Below are 26,873 nucleotides of genomic sequence, written 5' to 3'. Positions count from 1 at the left end.
GCAAAAGCATTTCATATATTTATTAATCTAAATGACCAAAAGTTTCATTTAAATGAAAGCATACTTATACCTAGATGCCGAAATTCCCAAATTACTCAAAAACTAAAACAGCATTAACATCATAGTCTAAAAATACCCAAAAAACCACAAAATATCAAAAATCCGTGAGGCAAATCCCTTAAAGAAACCCAATCAAACCCCAATTTTACTAATACCCAAAACCGAAATCCTAAACCAAAAATCAAAACAATTTTTTTTTTAACTTATCGTTAGTGAGATTGTGAGAAAGGATTGAGTGAGATTGAGAAAGTTTCATTGAGATTTAGTGAGGGTTTGAGAGTGTGGAGAGGTGAGAAATTTGAGAGAGAGAGAGAGAGAGAGAGAGAGAGAGAGAGAGAGAGAGAGAGAGAGACCCAAAATCCAAATCGGATTTTTCCAAAAAAAAAAAAAATCGAGTGAATTATTGACCCACAACCCAAACCAAAGTCGATGACAACCTAATTGTGTGAGCCAACAATAGACCTAAGCATACTCAAACTTGCCCAAGATATGTCAGGTCGGGTCAGGCAAGCCCTTGCTCACCGCTACTAATGAGCCCATCACCTATGTACTCCCTTGGGGTTGGTTTATATTAACAAGTAAAACTGAGAGAAAATTCAATTAGATTTAAAATTAGAATTCAATTAGAGTCTAATTTTGCGCTACGTGTTTCATCTAATCTAAGTATTTAATTTTTTGTGCCAAGTTAATTAATTCAGTGTAAAAATTAGAGTTCAATTAGAATTAATTTTGCGTCACCTGTCTCATCTATTGTTTAAATTTTTGCTGTTTTTTTTCTCTAAACTAATGAGCATGTTTTTTGTACTGTTTCTATTAAGATATTTTGTATGCCAAGGTCTTGAATGTAACAAATTGTAATCAAGTTGAACGATTCCATGCACCTATCCTCGTTCAATTTAAGAAATACTGTTGGACCAATTTATTCTTTTATTTTGTGGTGTATTTAGTAGAATTTCATGAACAATGATCGTAAATTAATATTATATATGTAGTATCCAATAGTAATTTTTAAAATTATGTACATAATAGCAGTGTAATGAAAAACTTAGTGTAACTAATATCATGAAAATTGTAAGAAAAAAGTATTTCAATACCTCCAAATGTCCTGGTCGCATTAATATCCTATATGTTTTATAACCTAAGTTAACATCAATAGCACCCCTACAATTCATCATATGGATAAGCACTAGTTACATACTGCTACTAATAATAATAATAATAATAAACAAAAGAGGGGGGTGGGGGTGTGGGTGTGGGTGTTGTTGGTATGTTTTCATCCATCTCACGCAGTACCTGGGCTTTAGCCCACGTTTACCACTTCAGTTTCTAGCAAATTCTCGGTGGCCACTGGCAGCCTTCTGGAATCAAGTTCCAATCCAACATGGCCCAGAAACCCAGTGTCAGTGAGGCACAAGACAACAATACAAACACAACACATAGCTACGCGCACCGGTGACGCGTGGACAATCTACTGAAAACAGAAAAAGTGAAAACCGACGGCCACTTTAATTTAACACCACGCACGCACGCACGCACCCCGGGTGCATTTTAGCTCCCGCCGATATTTTCCCCAAAAACCCACCCGATTCACTCAGTTTCTCTCTCTCTCTCTCACCTACCCGAAACTTCCAACTCTTTCTTCAAAAATTTCACCAGAAAAATAGAACAATTTAGGGTTTGCCAAGCCCCAACAAAAACGACACCGTCCTCAATTCCAAACCAAAACAAAAACCCTAACATTTCTCAAAATCAAAATTAGGGCTCGTTTGGTTCTAAATCAATTTCATTGCAGGAAAAAAAAACAAAATGGACGACATTGAAGACGACGCGAGGTACCCTTCAAAGCCCTATTCTTTAAACCCATACAACCCGCCTCGTCGCCATAGAAACCCAATTCGCAATGCTCCTTTCTCTCACCCAATCTCCAATCGCTACGAAATCGAAGAAGACGACGACGACGACGAAAACGAAGTCGAGTTGCAAGAAGATTTGGAGGACGAAGATGACGAAAACCCAGATGGGTATTATCGGAATTTGGAAGGAGATGGTGAATTTGTCGATAGGCACTCAAAGAAGAGGAAGCTAAGGAATTCGATTCCGGAGTTCGAGTTCGACTTCGCTTCGGTGCCGAGGGGTAGCAGGAGCTCGAAGCCTTTGTATTCGGGTGCTGACTGGAATGAGCACTCGGTGTTTGTGCTGTTGGAGGTGTGGGGGGACAGGTTTCTCCAATTGGGGAGGAAGAGCTTGAGGTCTGAGGACTGGAAGGATGTTGCGGAGAAGGTATCGGAGGCATCGAAGATGGAGAAGGATGAGTTGCAGTGTAGGACTATGTTGGATAAGCTGAAGAGGAAGTACAAGAAAGAGAGGGCTAAAGTTGAGGACTTTGGATTGAGTTCTAGCAAATGGGTCTACTTTAAGAAGATGGATATGTTAATGGCTTCGTCGCCGAGGCAAGAATGTGGGTTGGCGTGTGGGATTGATTCCGGGGAGTATGTGTTTATGAATACCCGGGTTTATTTGGAGAGGTCTAATGGGTTTGATGAGATGAGGGATAGTCCTGGGGAGTCGGAGAATGAGGAGGAGGAAGAGGAGGGGAATGGGTTTGATGAGAGGGGGGGAGTGAGAGGAATTGGTGGAGATGGGTTGTCATATAAGGTGTTGGCGGATTCGATACAGAAGTTCGGGGAGATATATGAGAAGATTGAGAGTAGTAAGAGGCAGCAGATGATGGAGTTGGAGAAGATGAGGTTGGAGTTCCAGAGGGAGTTGGAGTTGCAGAAGAAGCAGATTCTGGAGAGGGCGCAGGTGGAGATTGCGAAAATGCAGGAAGAGGTGGAGGATGATGAGGATTCCGATGCTTCTGAAGAGAATCTCAGTGAGTGATGTTGGTGGTGGGTGTTTCCTTGATCTTACATGGCATGTTTAAATTATTTTTTATGATTGAATGGTTTGTTATTTGCTAGTGTTTGTTTGTTTTTTTTGTTTTTTTTTGAGAGAGAGAGTGAGAGAGAGTTATTTGCTAGTATTAGATGTGAAAAATTAGGGAAAAATATTGTATTTGTTTTATTCCTTTTTTGACAGCAGGTATTAATGATTAACTTATGCATCTCTTGTTTAAGGAAACATTTGATTTGCTTTGTCAAATTGTGTTGTGTTGACTTACATCTTTGTTTCTCAAAAAAAAAAAAAAAAAAGACTTACATCTTCAACTCTGGCTAGAATATGCAATTTGTAAGAAGTTGAAATTCAAGTAAAAACAATACATGTGAAAATGTGAACCCTAATTATTTTACACTCATAAGGTAGCTGGTTTTATGTAACCAAAGTGAATTGACTTCTACTTGGATTAATGGTTATGGATGTCAGTTTGTTCTCCATTGCAAATTAGGACAGACATAACATAGTTGAGGTCATGTGATACTTTGTTTTTGTGAAAGCTTTAGTCCATTAGAAAAGAGAACATTGCAAACCTTTCAATTTAGATTGTTTGGACCTAAATGTCGTGGTTGTGTTCTTGCAAAGGCGTTTGATATGGACCATTCCATAGGTGGCTTTGCTTCAGTTTGATGTGATGCGTATTTCAAAAGCATGGAGTAGCTAACAAACATTATGGAAACCTCCCTTGGGTTAATGCTTAAGGAGTGGAGTAGCTAGCAAACATTACGGAAATTTTTTAGGGTTAATTGCTTTACTTTAGTATTGCCTATAGCTTGTACTAATTTTTTTTTGAGGAAATGATATGTCCACAATATTTTTTTAACATTTTACAACAAATCCTAAGTGGCAGGTTGTTACTGGTTGTTATTGTTGGTGCAAAAAAGTAATCTTAGTATTTAGTTCAAATTTGAACCAATAATAACTAACCACCTGTGATTTGTTCTGAAAATGTTGTAAATGTAGCATCTTTTTTTTTTTTTTTAATAAGTGCCAATAACTTGTACTACTTGTTTGGTCCTTATTACTAGCAGTAGGTGCGTGCTCTATTAGGTAAAGAGGCACCAGAAAAAAACAAGTTAACATAACTGCCTTTGGAGATTGGAAGTTTTTCAACTATATGCTATCTCTAAAATACTTTTTTTTTTTCACTGGATAGCCATGTTTGTCTTCTTTATTTATTTTTTTTTGGTAATAATTCAATAGTTGGGGGAGGGGGGGTGGGGATTTGTTCCCTAGAAGTGTCCATTGGAAACATGATATCCATGTTTGTCCCAGTTAGCCTTTCTCTTTGAGGTGATACTGAGAAGTGATTAAATTTTGGGAACAAGGATATTATCCATTGTCTTTGTTCTGTTTCTCTGTACTTTTTAACTTGCAGGTAGTAGAAATAATCTTTTCTCTTGGTCTGTGGAACTCTTGTACCTCATTGTTGCTAATGTTAGTGCGTTGTGGCGTCTGTCAGTGAAAAACCTGGTACTGAGGCCTGAGTTTTTCATCCTGCTGCATGTAGCTCATTATGCTTTTGCTTTTCTTAGTGTAGGGAACACATTATACTTGTAATGTAGGATCTTAATATGTGTGGATCAATTCTGTAATTTATCTGAACTTATACATATAGTCCTTTTTTAGTTGTCAGATCTACATACTCTGCTGCTTCTTCCTGTTGGTTGCATTTTGATTAGTATATAAAACTGGTGGGAATTTAATTGGTGGATTTCTGAGTTGCCAGTGATTTGAGGTTTTCTATGCATATAAATTAATTAACAACTTGGTAAACATATTTTTTGGTTGAAGTCATTTTCATAAATATGATGGCATTTTACAATCGGAGGTATTGGTAGTAATAGATTTTAATTGTTCACTTGTCTGAGCAGTTGAAATTTCTGAGCTGATGGTGGTATCGGGACCTGTTGCAAGGGTTTTGGAAAAAGAAGCATCTGCTCATTGCTGAAGCAAGGGGTAGCTATCAGGCCAAGGGTATGTTTGGGGAGGAGAGGGGTTGATAGGGAGGAGAGGGGAGGGGAAATGTTTGGAACTTTCCGCATTTATGCAATGCCTTTGTATCAATAGTGTATCATACTCTCCTGATTAATACTCATGGCTATTCTCTTATGTTCTCTCAATTATCTGAGCTCATCTCTACTTTTGCCCAATCTCAGATAATTTCATGGCTTGCTAATTTGGTTTCTTGGCAATGCATTTCAATACAATTGCCAAAATAAATTCCCTTGGTAAAGGGCCATTGAGATCTGACTCAAATGGAATTTCCTTCCTTCGTAAAGGTGGAGAGCAGTTTGTGCATTCAAGACTAATGGAGTGCACGGGTAATTCACAAACTTAAATAAATAAATAAATCTTGGCAAAGGATTCCATGTTAATGCTGCCTTTTCACATCTTCCCCTTAAACCAAAGATATAAGTTTGTGCAGTTGATTGAAAAAAGAAGCAAGGGTATATCTTGCTTGTATGAAGTTATACAAATGCAAGGGTAGATCTTGCTTGAATAACTCTGGCTGAAGATTCCCTTACCAGCAGATTTTGTTCTCTTTCTTAGAGATGAATTTGCTTCTAGGGGCTAATAGGAAATTAACCTCGGTCAGTCGTATTTTCTGGCTTATACAACAAATATTTTCAGTCCCAAAAATTGTAGAATCATTCAACTTATTAAAATCCTTTGAAATTTGTGGAATCAAGCGGATTAGGATTCTTGAGAGTTCAAAAGGTTTCCACCAAGGAGTTACTAAAATCTAATCTATTTATATAAAATGTGTTAATTGGATTTTGCCACTTCATTAATAATATATATATCTCAAAATGGCGATCATTAACATTTACTTATATATGTTGATGACTTGGTAAAATTTAGTTCACTCATTTCAAACCGAATGAATTGTATTTTAGAAATTTCTAAAACTCAAGATGATCCTAATCTGAATCAACCACGGTAAAGGAACATTTGCTACCTATATGACATTAGAAAATCTCAAGGTTTACATGCATAATAGAACACAACATTCATGACAGTGTCAAAAACTAGCACCAAGGAATACATGGAAACCAACAGAGGAGCTTCCCATAAGCTGATTCCGCTGCACATCCTAAACTCAAACAAACGCTCAACTAGTGTAAGACCCATATTGCTAGACAAAGCCATAACCAAAGCTGTTTGTCGCTTTCCTTCCATGAGACTCTTGGCCTTCAATAATGACTCAAACCCATAACTCTCACCCTCCAATACTGATAAAACCCTCGCTAGGTTCCCTACAACCGTAACATGTGCAAATGCCACACAAAAGGGCACACCTAGAATCCCTAGGACACCCCAGAGTCCTAACATTTTGGAACAAATACCCCATGCAAATAATATCTTTGGTATTGTTGCCAACATAGCCACCAAAACACCCAGAAGGCCAAATACAACAAGGAATTCACAAAAACTTGTATGGAGAAGCCTAATCCAAGCCAAGCCACTTCTCATAAGTAACCTTCTTCTGTCAAGGTTTATTCTGTTGTAACTATCTGACACTGCTTGAGCAGTGGCAGCTCTTCCAAGCAGAGAGAAGGTGATAAATGAAGGAAAACATATGAGGATGTGAACAATGTTTTTGGAGAGTAATTTAGACAGAGGTAGTCCAAGTAAATGATGTGTGAATTTAATTGTTGAGGCGGGCATTTGGGGAAATTGGTGAATGAGAAAGTGGGAGATGAAGAGAGAGATAGGGAGAGGTGAGAAAAGGAATATTGAGATTGAATGGAAATGAGTTGAATGAAGAAGTACAAGTCTGATAGATTCCCTGAAAATATGTGCTGCGTTCATTAGATGGATAGATTCAAGGACTTGTGCTGTTCTAGGCATGCTGTGTGGAAGAGTACTATAGAATGGAAATGATTTAGAGAGTATGAAACACTGCAGCTGGGGAGTGTATGAGGAATGTCATGGTTAAGGTTAACATAATAACTAGAGGTTTGGTTGCTTGCAACTTAATTTTTCATGATTGAAGAGGTTTGTTAGAGTCTTGTTATATTATAGTCAACATGTCCATGAAAATGTTTTTTGGATATTAAAGCTATCAATTATGGGGTGGTGAACAGTTGTTTAAGAAGCTTGATACTTTTAATTTTAGAAGAGATCTATTATGGAATATTCAGAACTAGAGAACTACATGCTTTACCCACGTTAGAATCGTTGATTTCATAATCGACGGTGGTTGGAACTCTAATACAAATCATGGAACTTTAATTCTCAATTTGATCATTTATACTCTTCAAGAAATTGTCAATTGAGAAAGGTTTGCTAGTTTTGGAATCCTTTAGGCTCTATAATGTTTTTTTTTTTTTTTGACAGAAGTGATAGAATAGGCTCTATAATGTTACTACTTAGAACATAATGTCAATAAAGAAATGATGGTGGGTTGGCTGATTTGAGGGTAGTTAAGGTAAAACGAAAGGTTCAATGATTTCCATAAATGAGAACTCATGATTTTGCCTTATCTAATCAGCTCTTAATCTTATTGGGGGAAAGCTACTGTGTGGATGAAATGATGTGTGTGTGTGTGTGTGAGTGAGAGAGAGAGAGAGAGAGAGAGAGAGAGAGAGGGGTAAAATAATGATAATGTCATCTTGGAGTTTAAGACTAGTAGACAGTATTGCAATATGTAAGTTTGCACATGAGCAATTGAAGAATCAAAGAAAATTATTCCATGGAAAATATACACGCAGAATTAGATAAGAGCATCCACACCAGATCAATTAAAGTGTTCTAAAATAAAAGAAAGTACAATTTTTACACATTTTATGCAAAAAAAACACCCACATCAGTGGGTGTATAAATTGACAAAAATATGAAAATCCATACACGAGCTATAGTACCTGTGTAAATATACACAGGTACTATAGCTCGTTCATTTATTATTTTATTCCTTTCCCGTTCGCTCTATTTTTTCTCTTTTTTCTCCGTGCTCAACAAATTCAGTAACAAACTCAGACATACACTTACTCCAACAAAAAAAAAAAAAACTCACAGAGATACACAAACAAACCCACACGAAAAAACAACAAAGAGACAGATCAGTGCTTAATCAGAGTTGGGTCTTGCCAGATCGGAGCCTGATCGAAGCTAGGGAGATCGATGCTTGTGGATCGGAGCTGCGGATCAAAGTTGCGGATCAGTGCTGTGGATCGGGCTGTGGATTGGAGTGTGGATCAGTGCCGTGGATCGGAGCTGGGATCGCTGCTGTGGATTGGCTGAGCTGCGGATCGGAGCTGCGAATCGGTGCTGCGGATCGGGTTGTGGATCGGAGCTATGGATCGATGCTGTGGATCTGAGCTATGGATCGGAGTTGTCAGGAGAGTTGATCTAGAAAATGGGTAGAGAGAGAGAGAGAGAGAGAGAGAGAGAGAGAGAGAGAGAGAGAGAGAGAGAGCAAAATTCGGAAAAAAAAAAAAAAAAAGGTACAGAGAGTGAGAGAGAGAGAGAGTGTGTGTGCGCGCGTATAGGGTAGTTAAAGAGAAATAATAAAAAATTTAAGAAAATTGATTATTTAATTAAAAGATGTGGTAGAATAGAAAAACTGATGTGGGTGTTTTGTAAAAATGAATATGTAAAATAGAAAAGTAGGTTTTTAGTGTAAAAATGGATGGGTAAAATAAACGAAGTGATGTGATTGCTCTAATTACGCCATTTTTTACATCCTTCTAAATTCTAATAGTCTACTGCCCCAAAATTAAATAACCATAAACGAAACGAAAATCGTAAGGAGAAGTGGGAAAGGACAAACACCACAATTAGCATTTCTACTTTGTTGCTGCCCATTGCTTTTAAACTAAAACAAACTATCCTTTCATTTCCTTCCTTTTCTAAAAAATTTTCTTCAAGAAATAGTTCCTCCTTGAATGAGAAGAGCTACAATTGAATCTGAATATATGTAATCTTCCAGAGATCGTTACCTTGCTTCTGCATTAAAAATCCTCTTTTCCTTCATCTGTGACATCATCTTTCTCAACAAGTCTAGGATTAGTTTTTCAATTTTCGATGTACCATACCCTACCAAATCAGCGTTCGTACATGCATCCATTCTTCTTAACAAGCCAAGCTAGAATGTTTGACATCCAGGACCCTGTGATATCTGTTTCAAAAACTGCAAGTACACATCTATCAATAACTCCATTGCAATCTCTAGGGTCCATTCGATACTTCTCATCTTCTTCTCCAAGTTCTCCCTTATCAAGTATTCCAACATCTTGTGTAAATCATCAACCATTGCAAAAATGATAAGTTTAAAATAGTTCACACGGTTGGTGGTGAGATCCAATTCCTTAGCCAGTGTGAAGCTTTTTTGAAGAGTTATGATTGGATGGTTTCTCATCTCTTCTTGCCGAGCTAAGCTGGTTTTTCTATTTTCTTTCCCTAATTTAAGAAATAAATTCGAGGCAAAGTTTGAAGAGCCAAGCCCTCTTGAATTTCCCTGTAAAGAGGACTTGTATTGCTTGAATTGCTAAATCTGTGCCCTGATTGAGTAATGATTTTTATACCACTAGATCAACAAATTCACAGAATCTGCCACTAGGTCCAGTATCTTCAAATTCTTCTCTAGTGGACTGTTCTTGAGTACAATAAAATTAAATGCAATGTATACAGTAGGCATAGTTTGTCCGTGAAACATGGTTTCCCATCTGACATCAACACAATCAAAATCTCAACTCCCTGATCATAGATTTCAAGGTGCCGCAATAACAAGTGAAGGATTGATTTTCATCCAAGTTGGGTTTGCAAATTTACAGGATACTCAAGAAATAATCTTGCTCACTGATTGTGTTATGAACTCGTGTCCAGAATTTCGTTTTTAAGTTCCCACATTAAATTAATGAACTTGAAAATGAGCTCCTCAGGGAGTTTCTTAAACTGATATGTACTGAGGAGCTTAAGAAATACGAATACCTTGAAAAGGCCTAGAATGGCCTTCTCTGCAAATGGAATTGGAGATAACATAGGAAACTGATCAACTGCTAGCATATAATCTTGAAAATTAGGCCAAAATGTCCGGAAGCTTTGTGCGTTGGCCAAAGCAATGGAATGACCAAGTCCCAGCAGAAACCAACAGTTTCTTCTTATTCAATCGGTGTGCTGAACTTGCGGCCTTTGTCAGAAGCTGCAAATGTCTGAGAGCGCCCAAGATTGGGCAAAGCATCAACAGGCAAGTTTGTACTTTGAACTATTGCTGACACTGGTGACTATAAATTTTGTTTAGGGATCATTAAAAAACTAAAATGAAAAAAAAATATATAATTGAGTTATTGACAAAAAAAAAATTGAAGTTTTACATTTCCTTCTACAAGTTTTCAAATTTTGAATTGTTATATGATAGTTCATTATGAGTATATATTGCTTAGCTATGACCATTTTATATTGTTAAGTTTGTCTAATATTTTTATTTTTATGCAATTGTTATTATCTATTTGTTTTTGTTTTTATAAAAATATTTTAAACTAAAAGAATAAACTCAATTCATTGGTTTTGTATTAATCATTGACGCACACAACCATACTCATTCATATATAAATAATACACCACATGTCTATTTAACCAATCAAATACTTGAACAATTACTAATTTTACAATTTTTTTTCTTGAATTTTTCTGACTTTATAACAAAAAATTATTATAACACGATGACAATACACACATGCAACAAACCCTCTCTAGGGCAATTTTTTAGGGTCATGCTAACAGATACTCTTAGGACAATTGTTATATTTCCTATAAAAAGAATGTCAAAACATTTCCCTTATATTTATACTGTACAAAAAAAATTTCACACACATCATTATTTACACAAATAACGTTATAACAAAAAGTAATGCACACAATCAATATTAGATACACTCACACATATATAATATAAAGAATAATGCTAGAGATACAAACTATATTACAACAATTTTTATAAATTGCTGATGTGATGAGTGATTATTGGTAAATGAAAAAGTGATATTAATGGTGGATCTAGATGAAAACTAATAAGATATTAACCACATCAATATTTTATAAAAATGTTGTAAAATAGTTTGTGATTGTAGCATTACTCTAATATAAATTTATGATAAAGAGGACACTTATAATCCACAAACTCTTAGATTATGTTTGGTAATAGTGTTTGTTTTCTATTTTCAAAAACTTGTTTTTGGGAATATAAAGAAAAAAAAATTTATTGTATTTTCAAAATAAAAAACACGTTTGGTTCATTGAAATTTTAAAAAAAAAATAGTTTTTTGAAGAAAAAAAATAAAAAATACTAACATATGTTGTTACGAGGGTTTGAACTCTAATGCTAGCTTATTAAATGAGACAGATTTATTAAATCAAATATGTGTTTTTATTAACTTTTGAAAACTAGAAACTGAAAACAGCCTTTTGCATGTTTTCAATTTTCTTCACAAATTGAGTTTTGAGAACAATTTTTGTTTTCTTTCTATTTTGGGTTACCAAACAAATTTTTTAGTTTCAAAAATAGAAAATTGTTTTTGGAATCAGAAAATAAGGGGAAAAAACAGTTATCAAACATACCCTTATTCTTTCTCTTTTTTCTTTTATTTTTTGATACATTATTCTTTCTCTTAAAGTTTGAAATATTTGTAATAAGGGTGTATAAAATTTAAATCAAGGCGTCCAAAAATAATATTTTTAAGAATAAATTAAAGTAATAAACTAACAAAAAAATATATATTATATATAAAAATAAATAAAAATTGAAGTGAGGGGTTCAAATGAACCCCTGAACAAAGTGTAGCGCCGCCTCTGATCGCTGAAGATATTCCTAATACAGCACTGCTTAATTACTTTAGATTCTATTCAAATTCACTTGGATTTAGGTACAAAGCGTCATCCATGCTCCCCAGTAGAGGAGTCTGATAGATAATGAGAAAGTTGACTAATCATGCCAAAAATTTAGGGTCACGAGGAAGATTATAGAGTAAATAGCTAAGAAGGACCATAGTAACATGTAGGCGTAGAGTCAGCACTGCTTAATTACTTTAGATTCTATTCAAATTCACTTGGATTTAGGTACAAAGCGTCATCCATGCTCCCCAGTAGAGGAGTCTGATAGATAATGAGAAAGTTGACTAATCATGCCAAAAATTTAGGGTCACGAGGAAGATTATAGAGTAAATAGCTAAGAAGGATCATAGTAACATGTAGACTTACGGTAATAGTTAATAATCCATTATAAAAAAGTTTTAATACCACTTTTATAAAAAATAAAAAAAATTGTCAAAATTTTAATTTTTTTTTTTTCCTTTCCCATAAAAAACTTTTATAAACGGATTATTAACTATTGCCCTAAAAGCTTCTTATAGCATTTTCTAACTAAAAATTGGCTGTCTTCCTCTTTCTCCAGGCATGATGCACAGTTGTTTTCGTTGGTGTCATGATTTTTATAACTTTTTGTCTGCATTATAAAGTAAGTAGACAGAAAGAAAGGATGGAAGGAAAGACGAAAAAAAAAAAAAAAACGATTAGGAATGGAAGTGGGGAATATATTTGGTAGTTGTATATGGAAAGAGAGGTGCTACGTCCACAACATTTTTACAACAATTTTACAATAAATCATAGGTGGTTAGTTGTTATAAGTTCAAATTTGAATCTAACACTAAAATTACTTTTTTGTCCCAACAATAACAACCAGTAACAACTTGCCACTTAGGATTTGTTGTAAAAATGTTGTAAAAATGTTGTGGACATATCATTTCTCATATGGAAATGTTGTGGTCAGGAAGTGACGAAATGAGTAATTTATTAGTGCATGCTTGGATTCGGTTTTTGTCTTTTGACTCTGTCAGGGTGAATTAGGCAAGAAACATTGCAAGGGACCGCTGGATTATTCTCTAAACAAGTTGTTAATTTTTTGAATTATCTCGCTTAAATAACTTATTATTTAATTTGTATGGTTAAAAATGATACTTATATATTTAATTTATACATTTACAACTCCTGATTTATTCAGTTCTGTTTAAGTGATCACAAACCTACAAAGTTTTTGAACACCTGATAAAATGGCTGAAACTTTAAAGCCGATACTCGCATTGCTATTTTAATGTAATAATCATTTCAAAACTTGATATTTACAAAGCGTTCCAATGTTTTCTTTTTAGTTACCCGATCCATACGAGCTTTTTAGCTCATGCCACAAGCAAAACAACGTATCGAAATTGTCATCAAAATTACAATCTCCAGTATCAGAGATTGCCATTAGCATCTTCAACCACTCTTCATGGAGAGTTGAGAACTTTGATCTCTGTTCACTTGTTCTAAAACTGTCTCCAAGAGAATTTTTCATCACCAGACCAGCCTTTGATGCTACTTGAACCACCTTTTCAGGGATTCCAGCCATCATTGCCACTTGCAACCCATAGCTCTCTGGGCAGGCTCCAGATGTAAGCCGGTATAGAAAAACAAGCTCCTGGTCACTTCTAGAATAGCATTCAGATTTTGACTTAAAAGCACAGGCCATATGTTGCAGGGTAACATGCGGATGAGAAGCAAATTCCTTTGTAAGTGGGTGGTAGTGTGTAGCAAATAGTAGTCGACAATTAACTTTTTCGATCAAATGGCGGAATACCTGGACAAGTATTAAAGGTTAATTCCATTGAAATGAACACATCAAAAGTAAAACATAGTCAGCTATGGCACATGGAACACTTACAAGTCAAATGGTTAATAATACAGGAGTATACAATCAACTTAGAACTATTAGTAGCCTATGGGAGGCATTAGTGGCTATATAGAATAATAGGACAGGAATTTCATATCATACTTGGTTTAGGCTAATTACATGCAGCCCTAGAAGCTACCATCCCCTTTGCATGATATGTGTATGTGTGACTGTGACTGTAAAAATAATTTCATTTTTGTTGTTTTGATGCGTAAAAATAATTTCATTGTATCTTATATTTGCTTTCTTTCAGTTGTTGACACCCCTGATTTAAAATAAATAAGTACTGGAACATTTAATATATGTTTACCCTGATTTAATTGCTTAAGTCCATTTGGATTAGGAAGTCTATAGTCAAACTATGCTTAAGCACACGATACATGCATATAATTATAAGTTTGCAACTTGTTATATTTATACATCCATTTTTAAACATATTACAAGCCTCTCACAAATAGACTATTTAGAAAAGCCAACTAGTTTCGATAGAACCAAAGATGTTTAAAGATATTCTAATTGGAAGTTAGAAATTTGTATGCTAATTTCTGAGGATAAGATGAGAAAACAAAGAAAGGGGGCAAACGACTAGTCATTAAAGAGCAAAATCTCACCGCATAAGCAATGGCATATCCATCAAAAGTGCTTGTTCCTCTACCCAGTTCATCAAGAATAACCAATGAATCTTGAGTCGCATTTTGAAGAACTGATGCTGTTTCTGTGCACTCAATAAAAAACGTACCTACAAAAGATTGACATTGTTTCCAAAATCACTTTGCAATTCCAAAAGTCCTTACACATACAAACCCGTGTCCATGTCTGTGAGGGTGAGTTTCAATCTATGTTGCATTAATTTTAATAAAAACAAGACTTGGATTTAAAGTCCAATATATTAGAAGGATGCAGGCATTCAGTTTGCTTGATATTTATTTTAAGACCCTCAAAAAAATAGCCCATGCATATGCATGGAAGCCGCTTTACTGAAGTCCAGCAATTGATTGTTTAGTCTTATAGTATGATTTATTTTATCACCACAAATATTTGTACAATCAAATAAATGCGAGCAGCTGTGAAGCATTATTGAGTGAAAGTTTTGATGCTATCTCTCCTGCAGTAGCCAAAGCCTTGGCTATCAGACAAGTTGTGTCACAAACCTTTGAATATTATTGAAACTGTTACCATGCCCAACAAAAGCCATGCAGGGAAGATTATCAAATAGTCAGAGATATTCGGTGAGATTTTAATGTTGTTACTGACTGTCTTGCTAAATGGGCTCTGAGATGTTCCTCAAAAAAAAAAAGGAAAAAAAGGGCTCTGAGATGTAATGTTAATGGTTTTTTTGTCTGAGAGGAATTTCCCCCAAGTGCTTAGAGTTGCTTTGGGCAGGGATAACTAATTTATTGTTCTGCTTCTGTTAGTTTTGAATTCCTCTTTCTTTTTGACACACACCCCCCCCCCCCCCAAAAAAAAGGGTTTGATGATCAAACTACAAAACTTTTAAACAGAAGGTAACTTGCGTTACTTCATTAAGCCTTCCAGAAGTTCTTTTTTTTTTTTTTTTTGCCTTGCAATTGAACCTAATAAAAACCACCTAAATAACACCACCAGGTCCAGCCACCAAAGGTATTTACAAATCAACTGCAAGCACCCAGCACTATGACTACCGTACTATCAAAAGATTCAAAACCCACATACCCACTCCCATTCATAGCATGATAATCAATAACAGAGTCCAACAGTTAAATGGTCCAGCATGTCAAATTCTTGCACAGAAAACTTCAGATCATAAACATTGAATCAATCCATAACAATTAAATTTTTTTCTTTGGCTAAGGCGCACTTACTCTCTCCGGTCATGATTCGATCAGTAGCTCCAAGCCTAGTGAAGATGATATCCACGAGTGTGAGAGCACACATCTCGCAGGGTACATAACAACCCAGCTGCAAGTCAACATAGATTAAAATATATACATGAGTTGACCCCAAAACAGAACATCCTGGTGTTTTTTTATTTATTTATTTAATTTATAGGTAGAACGCCCTAGAATTTTAAAATATATGTGATTATTTCCTCCACTAAGACCAAAAACCTAGGTGATAAACAACAAAATTGCCCATAGGGAGAAAAAGAAAAACCTGTGCAAGTATGACAGCTAGACATGTCGCACGCAGGAGGGTTGATTTCCCTCCCATATTCGGTCCAGTCAGTAGCAAAGTTCGGGCATGATAGTCATCTGTATCCTCACCAAGGATTATGTCATTTGGGACAGGAACTCCCCCATTCTCTGCAAGGGCAAATGGATGCCATAGCCCTTTAACTTTAAGTATTGGTCCTCTGGTCTCTTGGCCCATAGTTATGTTTTCAGATTGAGGCAAAATAACAGGTCTGGACATAGGCCCACATGAAAAACTAGAAGTGACTGCAAAAGATCTTAGTACATCGATACAATTGATGGCATAAATGACTTCAAACCATTCAGTAGCTTTTTCAATAAATAACTCAACCAGAATAGAGAGTGTTTCAGCATCCGAATCTGTTACATCATGATTCTGGCAACAAGACAATATCACTTGAGTGTTAGCCACAACACTGGAAACTTAAATTATTACTCAAGGATAAGAAATTTTGAGAGCATACAATAGTGAAGATGCTAAAACTTTAGCAACTACAAAATATTGATTTAATGCATTGCCTGGTAAAACAATCACCAAACAAGCTCATTCATAAGAATGGAAAAGTTGTTTTGAACTAAGAGGTCTATATGGTAGAAAGAAAGGTTATGTATGCAATAATTTACTCAAAAAATATATTATATTTAGGTCCAAGTACATCCAAACAGAACATAATTCCTAGATAATGTTAACAAGTTGAAGGTGGGAGCAAGCAATATGTTGATAATAAGACTTCAAACAATGTGTATCATGCACAATATCCACTGACATACAACTGCTAAGGTTCCTACTAAGATCTACAAGAGACAGAACTTCATTCAGCATTGCTGATTACACACTTCTAACCTTCTTGAAAAGATAAAATGAAAAAGCACTTTTCAAATCATATAAATTTTCAAAAATCCAAACAAAAATAAACCATTGCTAGCTGCAGCAACATTTTCAACTTCGTCACAGGAATCTTCCACTATTAAAAACTGAAAAAAAAAAAATTTGGAATTTCAGCTTACAATGTCTATAAAAAAAGGTACAAGCATAAACAAACATTACCTGGTACTTCGGGAAGTCACTATCTACAGCTGCTTCAAATTGGGCAAGGAATTGATCCAGCCCATTACTACCACTTAGCATTGGAAGCTTAAAAACTTTTGACAAAGATGAAATTATATGCCCTTCATTCTGTAAAAGCATTAACAAATCCAATCCAATACGAAGGCCTTTCACAAGTGACCCAAATACTTTAACCTGTACCACAAAACATTATATATTTTCATCTAAATTATTGAAGCAGAATATTCAGTTTTAAAAAAAAAAGGAAATGTATTTACCATTTGAAGGAAAAGGTAGAGAATACTTACTCGCTGTTTCAAAATTTTTTTGCCTAACAAGGGCAGTATGAGTGAAGCTGATGACTGAACACTAGCCTTAACCCGTCCAAGCAGCCTTTCTAAGTCTGGCAGTTTTTTCAGATTTTGAGAAACAAGCAACATAACTTCTGAATTTGCCATTAGATCTTCAACCACGTTAAGCCTATTATTTATGCCTTCGATATCTTTTAGTGGATGGCAAATCCAATTCCTTAAAAGCCGCTTACCAGATGATGTCACACAGTTATCAAGAAATTTGTACAATGTACCTGAAAATCAAGGAGTATTAAACTTTTAGATATTACATAACTAAGAATTAAAGCAAAATATAGGACATCATATGCCAGAGTAGTTTGCTTGAAGTGAAGGAGATGCAGGAACTTGCCTGATGGACCACCATCAGCATTATTGCTGAAAATCTCCAGATTAACCAGTGTCTGTCCATCAATTCTGAGGCAACCCCTATAAACTTGATAAGGTAATACATCTCCATTCCGTAAAACATCATCTAACTGTAATTGACACAGGACAATCATTATAAACAACACATATAGATGCTCCCATTTACTTTTTCTTATTCTTAACTTTTAAAAAAGGGTACTAGCAAGCTTACCATCAACCTGGACAGATGACTAATGAGTCCACCAAGAGCACATAAGGCAATATCATGGTGCATTGCACCTTCAAGTAAATTTTCCCACATATTAGAAGATCCTTTGAAATATCCCTTCAAGTGAATTAAATTTCTAACTTCGGAAGCATCCAGGAAGTCTGTAATAGGCTGAACTGGACTTGTTTGTGCAGTTGCTGGACCTACAATGAACAAACATGATAATTCAATCCTACTTATTGTGGGATTCTAAACTGATTATCATGCAGCATTTTTTTTTGGTAAATCAGTATGCAGATAATTGATATATTAGCATATAAATATGCATCTCGGTACCAAAATTTGGTATTAACTTCTCAAATATAAAGTTCCCAAACCCAAAACAGCCGAAAGAAAACTCTGATTTGAAACTTGTGCTCTCATTCCACTTAAGTCGCACACATGAATGTAGAAATCACATCTACAGAACTCATACTATTCTCCAGGTTTCAAAGAACAATAAAAAGAGCATCTATAACACTGAAGTCAAAGCTCAACCTTTTTTCTCAAGTCACAACATAATTCAAACAAGAAAATATATCTAACCATCTCATATTCACCAAAGTTGAAATCAATGTCAATTATATTGCAGAAAAGTGGCTGCAGAATTACTCTTCCTAACTATTTTTCATTTGGTACAGCTTCAATTTGTGGCTTATGTGGCTTAATTTTAAAAAGTAGAGCTCATGTATTACCCATTTTAATCATTTAATCACTATTTTAACACTTTCCACAGATGTGGGCCCACTTCCCCTTACTAAGTGGATCCCAACACATGGGATTTTTAATTTTTCAAATGGGAGGTAGAGTGGAAATAAGATTCGAACTTAGGATCAGGATCACATGCTCTCATACCATGATAAATTGCCACTAATCCCAAAAGCTTAAACAGATAGAGGATGGAAAATTTAATCATTATTCTAACACATGGAAAAACAAAATTTGTAAAGCATGTATGTTAGTGTGTTTACATGGAACACTTAAATGTTATACTCCACTCATATGTAATCTGGCATTCAGAAAAGTTTAGCAACATTCTGACCTGTTAATGAGTACTTTCTGAGTGCTTTCTGAGCTTCTTTGGACAGCCCTGCAGGAGTTGAATATTTAAAGTTTCAACTATGCAGTTATTTTCATGTAAGCTTCAGAAATGGAACCCTGGTCAAATCACAAACATCAGGGTGGGGGGAAGAATGCTCACCTCTACTCTCATATATAACTTCTTTGGGTGACACCTAAAATCAAATCCCAGTAAAAGCACTAAATTTTAATATTCAAATTTGATAGACTTTGCTTAAAAAAAGATTAAACAAAGGAAACAGTACGTTAACCATACTTGCATTAGTAAAGCCCCCAGAGCAGCAGAGGACACGTCATCATTGATGGAACCAACCCAAATTCTTAAAGCAGCACAATCAACAAAAGCAAAGCCATAAACAATTGAACCATTATCCAGGCCACAATTTTCCTAAAGAGAAAATTTAACAAAACATAGTGTTAATATATTGGAACAAATTTTCTAGTAGATAGCAGCAACAAGATAAACTCATAAAACCGTTACTAATTCAAGTAGTGCCAACTTTAAGAGGAAAAGGCAAGTAGTCAACTGCTGCATTACATATGATTAAAAGAGATGAAAATAATAAATAAATAAATAATAATAATAATAATAATAATAATAATAATAATAATAATTGCCTCTTTTTTTCAAGGTGCCCATAAAGACCCCCCACCCAAAACAAAAAAAAAAAATCAATTTTCAACAAGATAGGAGCCAGGTTGGATGCTTTCTTATAACATCAGTAATAATTCAGGACTTTCATGATATACTATAAAGCTTTGAATCATGCATTTTTCAGAAACATAGATATGAAGATAAAAAAAATCTCAAGATAGAATCTTTTTCCTATTGTTGACTGTCTTTACTGATAAGATCACACAATGAGCTCGCATCTAATGCGATTTCAGGAATGTGCATTGAAAGATAAATGACAAGCTTTTCCCTTCATGTAAACAGGAAAATTGGAATTCAGTACAAACTAAGATTGACATTCTGTTTGTACATATATGAACATAACTGACTAGTAGCAAGCATACCTCTTTTATTGCAAGAAGATGAACAGCATCAGGCCCAATATTACCATCAGTTGCGGTTGATGGCGTAACCACCTGAACCAATTTTCTTTGAATTACCTGAAAACCAATGTTTGAAGTCAATCCAAGCACACAATAAGATAAAAAAGAGCAAGAAAAAAGATGCAAAAGAAGACGAAGGACATACAAGTTTAAATAGAAAAGTGAAATTTCATCACTTTCAAATAACAAGGTCAATAGGTGACGAAGCATATGTATTTTATAAATTATCGCAAAGCCCAGTCAATAACCTATATAAGTTAAGATCCGTCTTTAAAATTACAGAACATCTTTTTTTCTTAAGAATGAAATAAGGGAGTATTTTGTTGGAACGCAAGAAATATTTGATTCTGAATTCAAACATAAAAAAAACCTCCAAATTATGGAATTAATGAATGGAAAAACTGGCTAAATGATCATTATCAATATCAATACGATTTATCTCAGATTAAATGGTCTAGATTAGTAACACAAAAATGGCGAACCAGATTCAACCATATGACTAAAAATAAAGATCTCAATAAATGTGAGTCATGAATATGAAAAAACCAAATTTATTCATTACGAAAAGGCAAAAGATTTTGAAATAGAACCATTACCAAATCAAAAACAATATAAATATGATTTTTTTATTGTATAAATCTATTAATTATGAAAATAAGAAAGATTCGTATATTTATGGATTGCCATTACAAGTAAATAATAACCAAGAGATTTCTTATAATTACAATTCGCCTAAACGCAAATTATTTGATATGCTAGGAGGTATCCTTATCCATAATTCTCTCGACAAAGATGATAGTCTACATATAGAAAAAAATTCATATAGAAAAAAATTCAAATAGAAAATATTTGGATTGGAAAATCCTCCATTTTTGTCTTAGAAATAAGATCAATATTAAGGCCTGGGTCGATATTGATAACGTTACCAACAGGAATAAAAATACTAAGACTGGGTTTAATAATTGTCAAATAATCAATGAAAATTAATAAGAAAGGCCTTTTTTATTTGACGATTCATCAAGATCAGAAAATTAACCCATCCAATAACAAGGTTTTTTATAGTACAAGTAAAACACCTGCAACATTAGTACAACCCCTGCCTGGTGCAACTTTATCTCTATTTATTTGATTTTCTTGAAGCTTCCAAGTAACCATACCAAAAACAAAAAACTGGAAAATGGCCAATGTCACCACTTTCTAGGACAAAAAATTAATTTTAAACAAACAATTCTTTCAAATGAAATATTTCTTGTCATTTTCCTACAGGCTTCACATTGCATCACTTCATTTAGTAATTGAAATTTCCAAGAATTTTTTCTAGCATAAAGGAAAATATATGCCTTTCAACCACGTAATAAATGATTAATTGCAATAGTTATATCTTAAATTTAGAGATGGATCACAAACAGGGTAGATTTGACCCCACCATCATTGGATCCTCCATTTAGTATTTAGCTGTCACTAGTTTCAATCTAATTCCCAATTTTGACCCTCACTTTTATTTGTACAACACACATTTCTATCTTTTGGACGATTGAAGGTCCAATTAACTCAACCCCCTTTATCATGCCACCATAGGAATGATATTTTAGATTGCATAATATGAATAATTTGAATAAATGATAGAAGCTGAGCCTTGGTGTGATAGCAAGTGCCTTCCACCAAAGTGACAGATCGAGGGTTTGAGTCTGAGAGTCATCATCTCCAAAAAATTAAAGTTGCTTACCATGACCTCTCCTAGATCCTGCAAAAGTGAGAGCTTTGTGCACTAGGTATGACGTTTATTATTTATTTAAATCCTCATTTTGACAATTTTCTGCCTTTTTTTTTTTCCTTCAATAAGTTCCTTAACTTTAATGTGGACATGTCACTTTCTTTGGATCGACCTTGGTCTTAAATTTCAACAAAATAATTCAATCTTTAGGTGTGGCTAACAATTTTTATTAGAAAATTGATGTCAAGACTAGAGAGCCCAACAATAATTTCATTTGTAACAAGCTGCAAACACAGGATGGATTTCAAGTCAAGTAAAACCCTTTAAAACAAAGACTATAAATTCATGTGAAGGCCCATCATGCAGCAATGAAAAACTTACAGAATTTGCACCTCTGGCTTTTGCTTGATCAGATGTCTCCAACTGCTCCACTCGCCCAACTTTATATCTTCACAAGGAACAAATTATAAGACAAGTAAACTACAGCATATAAAAAATATCATAGCAGAAATTTAAATAAGTACTTCATTAAACTAAATCTCATCCTAACTACCAGCAGATGGCTAGATCGAACAAGTGCTCTCATTAACTCTCTCTCTCTCTCTCTCTCTCTCTATTTTGTCAGATGTAGCACATGAACAAAAGATTGTCGTTTCAGCCATATGATGATCCTTAAAATCTCAAAAAATTTAAATACACATTTTTGCATACCGAACCTAACTGCCATGTACCAGAGGATTTTAGCTACAAAAAAGACTCAATCAGAAATGAAATAGAATGTCCTCATTTTTCCTTGAAGACAAAATGAAACAAAGAATGAACAAATATGGTTAGGATTAGGAATACATAAGTCCAGTCACTTCCTTACCCCCGAGCAACAAGCTTTTGAATAGCATCATCAATCCCACTTTCAGATATGCCAACCTGACCAGAAAGTATTGCTGTTATTGCATGCAAGATCACTCTCTTCGATAGATGAGCAAATATCTCAAGTAAGTTTATGAAAATAACATGAAGTCACCTGCCGACATTTCCCCACGCCACTTAATGTCATTTTCCAATCAAGCTCCTTATGGCCAATTTCAGCATCTAGTTCATATAGCTCATAGAACTTTCCCTGCATTTGATCATAGGTTGCTACACTATGTAATATAATTCCAAAAGAAAGAATTCTGAATTTAAAAATAGTACTGCAGATATGCTTCAATATACAAAATCATCCTTTTTAAACTGTAATTCTTAATGTAGATAGATATGAATAACTTTCAATGATCCAAAGTTGGGACAATTATTTCTTTCCTTTCAGTCAATTGGAGGCCACTTGAGCTAATGGGATACACAAGAGCAGGCAGCCCTCTCCCATTCCTTAAAACACCCCCCCCCCCTCTCTTTTGTCCCCCTCCCAAGCAAGGGGGTCCCAAGTAAAGGAAGCATTTAATTACATAACCATGTATGTTGCAAAGAGACTTCCCATCATGATAGAAAAATTAAAGCTTAGCAAGCCAAACTATTGACTTTAGTCCCAATAAAAATATATAAATAAAAGACACAAGGCTACTTTTCCCACATTGAAGATCAAAACGAATTGCATTGCTCAAGGTGCATTTGTCATGTTCTAGCATTTGATAATTCCAACAATGCTCCAAAGGAAGAGGACTAGCACCTTGTTTATGTTGATAAATTACCACTAGTCCAAAAACCTTAAGCTAGTAGAAAATGGCCATTCTAACAATAGTCACTGATTAGAAATCAATCTCAATTAGAAAACTAATAAAAATATGACATTTCACATTTGGGCTTATTCATGCTCTAATGCAAAATGATAGCTAGAAATAAATTATTTCAACCAAAAAAAAATCAAGATTGGATAAAAACAATAACTAACCACTTTAAAGAAAAGTGCAATATCCATATATTGACTTTTGACACTCCAATATTGTTTTTGAGATGCTGACATTTTCTTCAAAGCATCTGGTGGTATATAAAGTGTCTTCCTGTCATAAAGAGGATCACCAGGCCTTCGCCCATTAGCATCCCTGATTCGAGCAGGATCAAGCCACTCAAACTTGCTGATTGTATCAGTTACTTCCGTATGATTCTTGTTCAAGACGGTTGTATCCTGAAGTAGTTTCAGCCTTTTGCTTGAATCGAACTTGGGACTATCCTCTTGAGATCTCTTTAAACGAGGAACAAGGGGTTGCGTACCAGGTGTTTCCGGCCCAGGAATATCATCGTCACTTTCAATATGCAAGACACACCCTTGATCAACTGCCCCATTCGAATTGACAATATTACCTTTTTGGGGATGTTGTTCACCATGACTGTGGTTACTGCAAAAGTTTACACAAACATTACTATACCATGCAACACAACCGTACAAATGTAAAGTTACTTTCGGATAGTTTTGTATACTAGCTATGACCATACGACACATGAAATTTGCGAAATAATTTGTGTATTATGACAGAATCATAAATCTACATGACTACATGTATCATTAACCAGCAATAAGCTGTAACTTCAAAACTTATAAGAATTGTGCAAGACTCGAGAATAAGGTTGGACAATACGAGAATAAGGTTGGACAATACATATATCATTCAACAATGAATTTAAGGGGGGAAAAAGGGTAAATTGTATATTTGGTCCTCAACCTTCGACATTTGTTTCAAAATCATCCTTATACTTTAAATATAACCTTACTGTCATCTGCTAGATGGAAATTCTAACATGGCAAATGGAATTGATGCCATTTCATAGGCTCCACGTCATCAAAGTGACCACGGTTTCATGAATTTTGTTTGTTTTTTAAACGATTTTGAAAGCATCAAGAATGAAGTGAAAAACATTTTAAAAGTATAGGGATGATTTTGAAACAAAAGTGAAAGGTTTAGGACCAGATATGCAATTTGACAACTTCAAATTCCTTCAAAAGTTTTAAGTTGGATACCCAAAACCATCATTCAGTCACTTCCAACAATGCCATTATATCGCAATCGGCTATTGTGAAATTGGATTAACATATTGACAGCTTCAATAAACGAAATGCCTCAGTTAATCTGAGATTTTCATCTTTTCAAAGCAACAATATGGAATGTATCATCACATTTTTATTTCGTTGTCAAATCCTCTCACCAACCAAACAGTAGTTAGCATTTCAAAAATAAAAAATAAAAGAGATGAGCAAAATTTCCAGTTCTACTTATTATTTTAAAAAAAAAAAACTATAATAGATTTAAATAATTGCAAAACCCTCACACATGCATTCAAATAAAAATAATTTTTAAAAACAAAAAATAAATTAAATTAAATTAAATTAGTACCTCTCTGTAGCCTTTTTTCTATCATCGACCTTCACAAACTTATGCATAATACTCGAGAACAGTGAAGAACCTCTGCTGTCCTCGCTTCCGTTGGACATCGCCGGAAATATCGGACGTGGCACTTTCTCAGGCGGTGTGTCGGTTCCTCTGATTTCAAGAGACGAGTCCAAAACAGTGTCATTCACAGCCTGATTTAGAGCGACACCGTTTTGTTTCTCTTGCTTCGCCGGAACACGCCGTTTGCCGAGCTCATTTCCGGCACCGGAGCCATTGCTTTCCGGCGAGGGTTTTTGGAAAAAGGAGAGTATAGATTTTTGGCGCTGCATTTTCAGACTTTTAGAGAGAGAGAGCGCGCGAGAGGTTGTATAATGAAGTGAAGTGGTATTTATTACTAAAAGATTTTAGAATGTGAAAATTTGGCGCCAAAATTTTGCCCCTTCGAGTGTCTTGCCCTGGGGCGAAGAAAACTCGTGGACTGATTTTGACTTATTTAATTCACTTTCCAGTGATTTAGCACCAAAAAAAAAACTTCACTTTCCAGTGTAAACATCTACCGTTTGATTTCCATTGCATTTTCTGATGCGTCTGATTCAATTGCAGAGCGAAAATCCAAAATTACCCTTCACCGAGAAAGGAAATTTCAAAGATTAGTGACAAAGCAGATCAGCATAACAACCAATCATAGATCGCAAGCATCAGCTTAATCCAAAATAAATTTTCACTATACAATTACGTGGCAAATTCCTACTGGAGGAAAATTAATTAAAGACCTCTAGAAAAACGGGAAAGCCAAATTTTTACCCTTTCTTACGGAACGGAGAGAAGTTAGTAAGGTCCAGGTCAGCAACAAGGACGAATAAAATAACGACACATCAGCAACTAGATCAGATATTTCTTTTTAACTTCATGGCTTGTTTTGCAAGCTAACGGAATGGACCACCAAGAGTAATAACCGTTTCAACTTTCAAGAAGGCTTGAGAATTTTCCAGACCCTCACCTCCTATATATACCCCTATCTCCAAGTTCTGTTTCATGAACAATCGGTTACAGAATTTCTGTATTTCTTTGTCGTTCTCTCTCTTTTGTTCTCCTTGTGTGTGTTTCTCTCTCTAAGCTTTCTTCGTTAGTGAAATTCTCTCTGTTTCTTTGTTGCTGTCTCTGAGTTTGTTACGATGCCGAGCCGATATCCAGGAGCTCTGACCCAAGACTGGGAGCCAGTGGTGCTTCACAAGAACAGGACCAAGGTTCAAGATCGCGACAGGAAGGCGGTGAACCAGGCGTTGCGGACCGGGGCTGCGGTGCAGACCGTGAAGAAGGCGGAAGCCGGTTCGAATAAGAAGGCGGCTCCGGTTGTGAACGCGAAGAAGCTTGATGAGGCGGCTGAGCCGGCGGCGCTGGACCGGGTCTCGACGGAGGTGAAGCAGCTGATACAGAAGGCGCGGCTGGAGAAGAAGATGAGCCAGGCTGAGCTGGCCAAGCAGATCAACGAGCGGCCTCAGGTGGTTCAGGAGTATGAGAATGGGAAGGCTGTGCCGAACCAGGCTGTGTTGGCGAAGATGGAAAGGGTTCTTGGTGTAAAGCTGAGGGGAAAGATTGGAAAGTGATGGGATGTTTCGAAACGACGTAGTAGTGTCTGTTAGTGTTTCGGTGGTGTGGATCATGAACATAACATAGGGTGTTTGGTTCTTGGGTGTAACTTGGTAATGGGTGTTCGTAAATAAAAGTAGAAACTGATCTGGGAAGAAAACTAGGTTGTAAAAAAAATATGAATATTAATGGAGTTTCATGACCCTTTTTTTTTTTTTGGCCA

The 26,873-nt window shown here is 35.4% G+C and overlaps 4 protein-coding genes across 5 annotated transcripts; 2 read left to right on the top strand and 2 right to left on the bottom strand.

The window, feature by feature from the left end:
• Nucleotides 1-1,517: 1,517 nt before the first annotated feature.
• LOC142622385 (trihelix transcription factor ENAP2) lies at nt 1,518-5,147 on the top strand. 2 transcript variants are annotated; one of them, XM_075795840.1, is made up of 2 exons: nt 1,518-2,935; nt 4,872-5,147. In XM_075795840.1, the coding sequence occupies exons 1-2, from the start codon at nt 1,867-1,869 to the stop codon at nt 4,946-4,948; spliced, it is 1,146 nt and encodes a 381-aa protein (XP_075651955.1). In that variant the 5' UTR covers nt 1,518-1,866; the 3' UTR covers nt 4,949-5,147. The 2 variants fall into 2 exon arrangements, with proteins under 2 accessions (XP_075651955.1, XP_075651956.1); XM_075795841.1 differs by having other exon boundaries at nt 1,518-2,951.
• Nucleotides 5,148-5,979: 832 nt separating this feature from the next.
• Nucleotides 5,980-6,669, bottom strand: LOC142634318 (uncharacterized). Its single transcript, XM_075808617.1, has one exon. It carries the CDS (start codon nt 6,667-6,669, stop codon nt 5,980-5,982), a length of 690 nt encoding a protein of 229 aa, XP_075664732.1.
• A 6,375-nt stretch (nt 6,670-13,044) lies between these two features.
• LOC142628259 (DNA mismatch repair protein MSH7) lies at nt 13,045-25,520 on the bottom strand. Its single transcript, XM_075805077.1, has 17 exons — nt 25,064-25,520; nt 23,626-24,070; nt 22,762-22,857; nt 22,609-22,664; nt 22,122-22,188; nt 19,988-20,083; nt 19,227-19,358; nt 19,092-19,125; nt 18,933-18,980; nt 17,855-18,054; nt 17,627-17,753; nt 17,233-17,510; nt 16,925-17,119; nt 15,839-16,252; nt 15,547-15,643; nt 14,317-14,444; nt 13,045-13,612 (listed from the first exon to the last, which is right to left on the bottom strand). Exons 1-17 carry the CDS (start codon nt 25,387-25,389, stop codon nt 13,142-13,144), a joined length of 3,210 nt encoding a protein of 1,069 aa, XP_075661192.1. The 5' UTR covers nt 25,390-25,520; the 3' UTR covers nt 13,045-13,141.
• Nucleotides 25,521-26,039: 519 nt separating this feature from the next.
• On the top strand, nt 26,040-26,873 carry LOC142622061 (multiprotein-bridging factor 1c). Its single transcript, XM_075795475.1, has one exon. The coding sequence runs from the start codon at nt 26,236-26,238 to the stop codon at nt 26,665-26,667; it is 432 nt and encodes a 143-aa protein (XP_075651590.1). The 5' UTR covers nt 26,040-26,235; the 3' UTR covers nt 26,668-26,873.

Source organism: Castanea sativa, chromosome 1 (genome assembly GCF_040712315.1).
Source record: "Castanea sativa cultivar Marrone di Chiusa Pesio chromosome 1, ASM4071231v1".
NCBI lineage: Eukaryota > Viridiplantae > Streptophyta > Magnoliopsida > Fagales > Fagaceae > Castanea > Castanea sativa.
This window is presented reverse-complemented; position numbering and strand designations above follow the sequence as displayed.

What these genes read in the sequence shown, in the direction of transcription:
- LOC142622061 (XM_075795475.1), top strand. Translation starts at nt 26,236, where the DNA reads ATGCCGAGCCGATATCCAGGAGCTCTGACCCAAGACTGGGAGCCAGTG.
- LOC142622385 (XM_075795840.1), top strand. Translation starts at nt 1,867, where the DNA reads ATGGACGACATTGAAGACGACGCGAGGTACCCTTCAAAGCCCTATTCT. An exon ending in TGCTTCTGAAGAGAATCTCA is followed by an intron (nt 2,936 to 4,871) that starts GTGAGTGATGTT and finishes TTGTCTGAGCAG; the next exon opens with TTGAAATTTCTGAGCTGATG.
- LOC142628259 (XM_075805077.1), bottom strand. Translation starts at nt 25,389, where the DNA reads ATGCAGCGCCAAAAATCTATACTCTCCTTTTTCCAAAAACCCTCGCCG. An exon ending in TGGGGGCTTTACTAATGCAA is followed by an intron (nt 19,126 to 19,226) that starts GTATGGTTAACG and finishes ATTTGATTTTAG; the next exon opens with GTGTCACCCAAAGAAGTTAT. An exon ending in TCGAATCATGACCGGAGAGA is followed by an intron (nt 14,445 to 15,546) that starts GTAAGTGCGCCT and finishes AATCTTTTGTAG; the next exon opens with GTACGTTTTTTATTGAGTGC.
- LOC142634318 (XM_075808617.1), bottom strand. Translation starts at nt 6,669, where the DNA reads ATGCCCGCCTCAACAATTAAATTCACACATCATTTACTTGGACTACCT.